Raw genomic sequence first — 9,192 nt, 5'->3', positions numbered from 1 at the left:
ACAAGCCTCCAGAACCTTCCGCTCAGAAGTTTCACCCAGATCCCCAGTGTCATAGGTTGTCAGTCACACTCACTGTGACTGTAGCATGATGCCCAACGTGTGTGAAGTGTCAGGTGGCCCATGTATCCCAAATGGATTTCCAGAATCTCCCTGGGTTGCTCAAAGCCATTTCCTGTCACTTGCAGGCAATCTAGCACCATCTGAACAAGACTCCTAAAACAGCTGGAGCTCTACCCAGCCTATCTACAGACATTACAGATAAAAAGCAACAACCATTTTATGTGCAAGATTATAGTTGGATGCCACTCGAGATGTTAGTGAATTAACCATGCAATGTGATGGGGTTATGAGAGAACGATGCGGTTTGACCATTTTAACGTGAATTAATAGCCGTGTCTGAATTCATGTACTTAATTCAACAAAGACCTTACATCTCAGCTTTTGTTAAAGTACAGCCTTGTAGTCGGCATAAAACAGAAGTTGAGATAGTTTTTCTTCCCTATCTGCTTGTTCAGTTGTGACATAAGGAATAGGCTACTGGTTCTGGGTCCATGCCTCTACTTGTTTCACTTGTGAATACTATCTCAACAGCTGTTTATGAGCACTATTTATTCATACTTAAGATATTCAAACTAACGGTGAACACTACTTTCTCTGTGCTCACTGCATCCCGGAAATCAATATTTTAACAATTCATAAAAGATTAACCAAATATCTGAGATTTCAGTAAGGAGATAGGAGTATGATCATGATTTTTCAGTAGAAATTCATCTAAAAAGATTCAGTGTCCATTCACTTTTGCTACTGATCTTTGACCTGTTTGTTCTTTGAGCTATGATGTACTAACAACAACTGAAGAAACTTGGGTTACACAAGTACAATTTAACCATGAGGAGAAACTTTCTTGGTACACTACACTTGAAAAGATACACTCCTGGCTTTAAGGGATAGAAAAGTGTCCAGTGGTTGCACACTTGAGAATCTTGAGCATTAATTAACCATAATATATAATATTCAGACATCCTACTTATTTTATGCACTTTTTTTTGGCATACCATGTCTTTATAATAGGGCAGTATGCATAATCACATTTATATATATATATATATATATATATATATATATATATATATATATATATATATATATATATATATATATATACTAGGCACAATACAGATGTTAGAATGTGAACATTCTTTCTCAACATAGCCATAGAGTTGGTAACAAATATTTGACCAAAATCATGAAAACATGATCAATTTTAAAACACAAAGTTTGACCTATTCAAATCGAGTTGGGATAACATACTCTCCTGTAGTAGCCTACAAGATTTAAAATATAAAATCTTATACATAATATTACGTATTTTCAAATAGATTTGGGACACTAGCTCTCTTCGTGTTGTACAATATTTAAAACATAAAATACATAAATATTAAATATGGAACACTGTCGTGTGTTGTATACGATTTAAGACATAAAATTCACAGCGACTCTGTTCAAATCCGTTGCATTTTTTTGCATTTGAGCACAATGAAAATAAAAGACAATTCACCTCGATTGGTAAATTACCAAAAACGTTTGACATCATGAAAAGAAACCGCGAGATTCGCCACGTGCACCATCTGTGACCAGTTTTTTCTTCTTCTATGCGTTAAAAATCGTCTTCTAACTAACTTTCAACTAACCTATATCTAACTAACTAAATGAAACTGCTCACGTACGACCTCGATTCAACGTATTAAAATATAACACAAAATCTCTTGCCCTTTGTTTAGATGGCACTGATGTAAAGCGGATTCTCTCTACTACAAAAGAAGGAAATAGGCAAATGTTTAATAATGAATATTAAATTGGGTTGTTACGAAGTACTCCAGTGGGAGATGCTTATCTAATTAATATTAATTTATTCACGCTCTCGCCTTCCTGTTTGGTTTGGGCTGCTGAATATTAAGTAGAATTCGCGGGGCGGCGCTCACTAATGACGCAATCTCGCCCCGCCCCGTGTGTTAGTTCCACGCTGCTGTCTTGTGAATGGGTCAAGACGGGGAGAAAAAACCACCCGGCCTCTAGTTTTTAAACGAGTGGGTACACCATATGGGTACACCTATGTCCCCTCTTTAACCGTCAGATAACGGACCTGTCACCCGCCGACAGACCAAGAAATCTCAAATTTGGTGAGCGACATCTTGTTGTAATATACTCGGCTATCTGGCTAACCATTAACCACGTCAAGGAGGTTTGCTGCTTTTACATCAGATCCGCGCGAGGATAAATCGTGTTATAGGCTGTGCGTTAGTGGCGTGATTACTGTTATTAGTGGATGTGAGCGTGTCTGACGCTGTAACTAGACAGGTTTGTTGATGGCCTGTTGTTAGCATAGATGATGTGATGTTTATCTTAATACGCAGAAGTGTGAGTGTACAGACCTTTGTCATTACTGTTTACTTCTAATGTTAGGTCTTACGTTGCAGTTTACTGGCCATGACCAACCACAAATCCGAGAGCCAATGTCTTTTTCACTTGTGTTATCACTAGTCCTGGTGATTATATTATCATTATTATCATCACTATAAGAGCAGGCAGTGTTATCGTAGTAAACTTGATCTATTTGTTGTCTTAAATGGTAAATCCTGTCTGTTTACTGTGAAGTTTGATCTAATGGGATATTTTTTAAAGTTAACCAGCTTTAGCTAGTCTGTTGAGATTTTATTTGTGTTCTTCTGACATGCTGTATTTATATTAATGTGTTGTCTGGCTGTTTTCTGGATTTTGAAGATTTAAAGCTTGACTTGTCCATGATGTGATGAGGATAATAATGGAATTGTAACTTTCATTCTGTCCATTAACTGTTGAATTAAGCATTATTGTAATAATATTAGTGTATGCGTGCGTGGTAGTTTAATTGATTGTGTTAATACGGATGTATAGAGAACAGAGATGTATAACGGTGGAAAATGGCAATATAGCCTAGTGCATAAAACAAACAATTTAATGGTGGCAAATGAGACAGATAAAATTGTTAATGAACATATATTTAACATCATGTTTTCTTTAAAAGTCACAAAAATTTAAAAACAGAAACCGTGCTTTTATCAATTGTTAAAGGTTTTTAAAGATTTGCACATTTTCACACATAAAATTCCACTTCTGTTGACTGATTTATTCACCTGACTAATAGGCTATATATATATATAATCTCAGTCTTTAAATTACTTTTGAGTTATTAGCCTACTAATGGATCTTTATGAAATATATTATTATTGTTATTAATTATAATAATACAGGTTTCCTGTTGTTACAGAACACAATATTATAATTATAATAATTAAGTTGGTAATTTTTGTAGTGAAGATAATGTTGTTTTGTTTTTACAGTGAATAAACATTTTTCTCCTAAACTATTTTGTCAGTGAGAAATTGCTATTTTTGAGAGTCTATAAATGATTCTAAAATTATTTTTAATTATTTATTTTTTGTTGTTGAAAAATACAGAAATTCATTGGTCAAAAAGGTTTGGGATCCATGATAATAAAAATATTAAATAATAATTTTTGATTGATATTGAAATGAATGTGTACTTTTGGCCCTGTTCTCTGATGTAAAAATGAAGATAAGAGTGATTACAGTAATCACCAGAGTTGATTACTCCACTAACTATCTCCAGTGGCCAAAATATCAATGGAATCATTCACCTAATCCTTGGTGGGGGTGGAAGGGTTGTCAGATTTGACGTATTGTGGAAAGCAGCAGAACTGCTTGTTATCCATTTTTCCAGCTTAGTGGTTAGGCAAGGGTTTCATTAATGCTGGATGCTGATGCCTGTTTGTTGGTGGTAATTATTTTTGAGGATGCCCCCCCCCCCCCAGCTGAAGGGAAGTGCTCTCTGGCATTACGTCGTTTTCTTTAATGATGGGTCTAATGATTTAACTACGGTGCCTCTGTTAACCTCATTGTCTCCTGTATAAAGGGGCTTTGATCACCGAAGCCCTGGGCATTTGAAAAGTCCTGGACTGTATGTGTCAATTGAACCAGCTGTTTAGGACTAAAGAAGAACTTCTGTATAAAGTAGAGATGAGCAACAGGTAAAGTAGTTTTTTAGCATTGCTTGTGCATGGTTTGTATAAATATGCGAGTTAGTGACTGTTCCAGCGATTTTTAATATTTGCTCCTGCTGTCTTTGAATCAAGCTGTCACAGAAGGATTCGAAGTCTTGCCAACAACAGCGTTCAAGTTGTCAGCAGTCAGCAAATCTACTTTAACAAAGTCATAGCTCTCAAATTTCTTATAACCTTGAAGAGGGTTTGTTCTGCATAGAGTATGTCTTGCTGTAACTTACATTTCGGCATCAGAACAAATTTTGATTGCATTTTGTGGCTATTACAATTTGGCTTCTTGTTTCCAGAGTTTGAGAACAAAGCACAATGTGTGAGACAAGGTATGCACTAAAGTGAGCTCCTAATTCTTGGTGTTTTCTAACCTTAAAGGGATATTTTACCCCAAAATTCTGTCATCATTTGCTCACCCTTGTCATTCCAAACCTGTATGACTTTCTGTGGAACCCAAAAGAAGATATTTTGAAAATGAAAATCAATGGCTATCAATGTTGTTTGGATCCCAGCGTTCTTCAAAAGTTGTGACAAACATTTTTGGTTGAACTATCTCTTTAACAATGATGATATATAAGCAGTAGTAATGTTTGGCTGTGCAAGCATTACTAAGTTGTGTAAAAGTGTCAAAGTAAAAGCGGTAGTGATAAACAGCCAGCAGGCTTGTGTGTAAGTGTAGCTGTAATGCTAATCCAACCGGGCACATTGTTGCTTAAACTGCTTTTCTCATATTTGTCCGGATAAGGTTGTTTTTGGAGCAATAAGTATTATTGTACAGCTTGCTGAAACACAGCACGTCCTCTCTGAACTTTGAAAAGCTTTTCCAGTGCTTTCCTTAGAGAGCGTTCCCCCTCTGTCACCTTTCCGTCCATTGTTTTCCCTGTTGTCTTTTCCCCGAAGTTGTGCGTGTTCTTAGAGTGTCTGCTTGACAACAGGTGTCTAGTCGTTAATAACGACCTCTCTTGTTTTTTTCCCCTGAGTCATGCTATAAAACCTGACACGTCAGCAGAGTGAAGATGTCTATAAAGTGGAAAGGTTTGCTCTCTTTTCCACTAGTGTGCAGGTTAGTCTGCATTCCTAAAAAGGGACATATAGATGGAATGTGAGTTTAAGAAGTCTCTGGCTTATTTAGGTCATTTTGTAGCTGTTTTACCATTTCTCTTTGAATTTACCAAATAATTTCAAGATTTTAGGAATGACGAATTAACAAAATAGTATTATCATAAATTTGCATTAAAGATGCAGTAAGCAATTTCTGAGAAACGCTGTTGAAAATGGATCAGACTGAGCACTGCAATAAATTTGTAGCCAATCAGCAGTAGGGGGCGTGTCCACTCATAATGGGGGAGGAGAGAGAGTGAGCTAGAGGGGAGATCTGAACAAAGACTGTAGAGAGAGAGATGGCTGAGAGACATTACAAAAGAGAAAAGCTCAGAGGAATATCACTGGAAAAAGAAGGGTTATGATCAGGCAAGAGCTTTAGGACCCGTGTTAATATTAGAAACGCTTTTTATTTGCATAATATTTCCAGCGCTCGAGAGAGACCTAAGCGGGAAGGCTTGAAAACAGAACCCTCCAATAGCGTCTGGCTGCAGACTTTCACTTGCACTCTCAGACTTGCACGTTCAGACACCAGCACCTCCCCTGCAAGTGACGTCACTTGCAATCGACACAAATTAACTGGAAATATGTTTCCAGCAGTTCATTCGCATTGTATTGACGCTGTCAAAGCACTTACGTGATATAATGCCACCGAAATTTTCCCCCAAAAGTTATGTTTTGCAGCTTGCATTCATCCAAATATTATGTTATATTATTTGTTTGGCATTTAAAAAAAAAAAAGACACATTGGCACATATGTTCTTTCGTTTGCTGCAGTTTGACAGTTTACCTTTAGTTTCATGACATCAGCTACACGGTAAAGATGAAGCAGAAGGGTTCCAGAGCATCTGTCATATGGAAACTCAGCCTTCTCTAATCTGTCCATGTCTGCAGTGATATAAAGTGCAACATGATGTGCACTGTAGTACCAGGGGTTTTTCCACAAACTAAAATTATTGAATGGTGCATGATGCATCTGTGATGACATTCGAATGTAATGAGCTAAACTGAGACGTAAGGTCGAAACATGACCGAATATTGCATGTATTTTACAATAGTTTCACAATACGTATTTTACTAAAAATATTTTCACCGTAAAAAAATTAAATAAAATAAGCACACAACAGGGATGGTAAACTACAGTGGTTTCAGACATATACCACTCTGAGTCTGTTAAATAGTTTCGTTTGTGTATTTAAGACCGTAAGTGGTTGGCTTGTTAGGCCTAATATATTTGTATATCAGAGATAAAAAAAGTCGTGTAAATGAATGTAAAACTAATTATCATATATTGAAAAAGCATATATATTTATATATATGTATAAATACTTACAGAAAGGATATTTGAACGACATTGGGAGCTGTTCTCAATCCGACACGAGCCACACTTTGCGTCGATAACAAGTGATGTCACAGGCAGAGGAAGCGCTGGTGTCTGAGCGTGCAAGTCTGAGAGTGCAAGTCTGCAGCCAGACCCTTCTCCAACAAGAGGTTTCTTATCCATTTGTGGGTAACATTGGTTTTGCTATGTTTCACAGAACCAAGATATGCTGCTGTTGTAATGTTAGCTATAGTAACAGGACCGTTTTGAGTGTCACTGCTTGTCTTGAGCTGCTGTGATGCTTTAGATAAACAACCAACTCTTGCTTTTATAAACTCTTGCATTTTTTTTCTTCCTTGTCGATCGTTCGCCATCGCACTTTATTTTTTGAAAAGCATTATTTTGCTTCACTTCAGCTATGATAAAGGGACATTTACTCTTGCATTGCATGTTCATGCATTTTGGGGGCAGTGCAATGAAGGGAGGGATGTGTTTGTTTGTTTCAACAGTGTTTCTCAGAAATCACTTACTGCACCTTTAACTTGGATTAATAAATGTTGTTCTTTGTTAGTTAATAATACCTAGTGCATAAACTAATGTATAACAAGTTGAATTTTATTGTAAAACGTTTTATTTTCAAGACAAAACAAATACAATGCTAGCATTTATCTTATTAGCAATTTTTAACAGGACTCTTGTTGAAGATTCTATCAGAAATGGCATTTAAGAGTAACACCACTGGCAATTTAAAACGTCCTAATTAAAACGTTTAATTAAAATAAATTAAAAAGATTTTCACAAAACATGTAGCATGTAGAAACATGACTTTTAGCCTAAGAAGTGAACTAGATTTTGGCCTAATGTTGTTTAAAATTATTTTGGTGTTTTATACTTAAATTAATGACAGTTGTTTTTATCTAAAGTATTAATATTCATTTTAGATTTCAATTCGTCTTAAATACACTGTCTCTTACCACAAATCATTTGGAAAGGAGCAATCATAGACCTACACATGCTAGTTCTAATGATAATAAACTTGCATTATTTTGATTTATTATGATGGTCATTTAATTAAACTGATTTGTCTAAAGACTGTTTTAGGCTGAGGATGGGTCTCAAAGCTTTGCTTATTGTGTTGATCAATCCATGAATTCAAATCCACTACTGATTATTCGTGATACGGATGCAATAGCTCGACAATCTCACTTCAGACTGAATACCAGAAATTCTTCTCAATGACTTATCTTGTCTCCTGAAATAACAGCAGTCCACAAAGATCTCTTCAGACAGGGTCATTATAACCCCCTGCTGTTATCTGAGATACAATGCTGCTGCTGGAAATCATATCAGTGCATTGTTGTGTCTGTGTTCCAATATAAATGCTGGGTTTAGACGGGCTGAGGGTTTACTTTTGTATCAGCCAAAATAAAAATATGTAAATAAATGATTCTGTAGACAATGTGGCCAAATCAGAACTCACTGCTACTGTGCAAGTAGGGTTGTCAAAAGTACTAGTACTTTGGTACCAAGTTGGTACTGACATTTTAAGAATGTGATGATACCAGCGTGTCGGTAGTTCTGAGTACTGGGTATATTTGGTACCCACTGATAGGTGGCTGCTTCCAAATGCTCTTGTGTGCTCTGTGAAGAGTGTCAAAGGTTTCTGTTTACAATGTGCTTTTGAATTGTTGATTGTTATGGCTAATCGCAGACATATCATTTGAGCGCGTGAACGCAGTGGCCAATCAGAGGTGTCTGAGTTAGTCCGAATCAGTTCAACACCGCTCAAAACACTGGGGTTTTCGTTCACCGTGCGGCGTGTGTGCACTTTGGAGTTCTGCAAGCTCGCAAATCCTTTCGTTATTACCAACAAAGTATAAACGCAATGTAAATTAGAGATTCATTGTGTGGTGTAGACAGCATTTTTTTTAGCTAAACGCAGCCTAAGTGATTGACAGCTTCAGTGATTATAAAGGAAACGCTCTTTGCTCACTTTCTGCTTATAATCCACATACAATTTGAATAAAAGTTTAGTTTTTCATGTTGCTCAGTACAAAGTTCTGGATTTATAACTGTATCTAAATGAGTGATTGAATCCGAAACTGTAATGATTGACAGTGATATAGCAACAGACGTGACAAAACAATCTGATTCTGTGTGTCTAACAAAGTCTTAGAGTAAATGGCAACTAATAGACCCACCACTTGTTCTATAATGTGTACGTTTCTTTGACCTTCATTTTATGACTAATTTTTCACTTGATCTTTTTATAAACAATTTTTACATGCTACATGCTTTTTAAATGAATTATTTACTTGTAATTATTATCATCATAATATACTCATTTAATTTAATATTTTTTTTAGAAAGATAGATACTTTTTGCCATTTTGTGCAGGCACAGAAATTAGTATTAGCCTACACAATTTTCATTTATTTACTCTTTTCTGGAGAAAGATGTGTGAATATAAGTCTTTTTATTTGTAACATGTTACTTTATATATATATATATATATATATATATACCTATATATATATATATATATATATATATATATATATATATATATATAATATATAGCCTATATATATAGGCTAATTACTTATATATATATATATATATATATATATATATATATATATATATATATATATATATA

At 35.5% G+C, this 9,192-nt stretch overlaps 1 protein-coding gene across 2 annotated transcripts in view; it reads left to right on the top strand.

The window, feature by feature from the left end:
- Window positions 1–2,009: 2,009 nt before the first annotated feature.
- The window catches only part of slc39a14 (solute carrier family 39 member 14), an 85,660-nt gene continuing 78,477 nt past the window's right edge, over window positions 2,010–9,192 (top strand). Inside the window, exon 1 of one of the 2 annotated variants that reach the window (XM_081366203.1) lies at window positions 2,010–2,180. Coding sequence is in view for 1 of the 2 variants with exons in the window: in XM_081366202.1 (XP_081222328.1) it covers window positions 4,020–4,087 (68 nt within the window). In the remaining variant the exon portion in view is untranslated. Of the gene's footprint in view, window positions 2,181–3,995; window positions 4,088–9,192 lie in introns of those variants that run through there. The other variant, XM_081366202.1, reaches the window with a different exon arrangement.

The sequence above is a fragment of the Scardinius erythrophthalmus genome (genome assembly GCF_964197995.2).
Source record: "Scardinius erythrophthalmus genome assembly, chromosome: 5".
Classification (NCBI taxonomy): domain Eukaryota; kingdom Metazoa; phylum Chordata; class Actinopteri; order Cypriniformes; family Leuciscidae; genus Scardinius; species Scardinius erythrophthalmus.
This window is presented reverse-complemented; position numbering and strand designations above follow the sequence as displayed.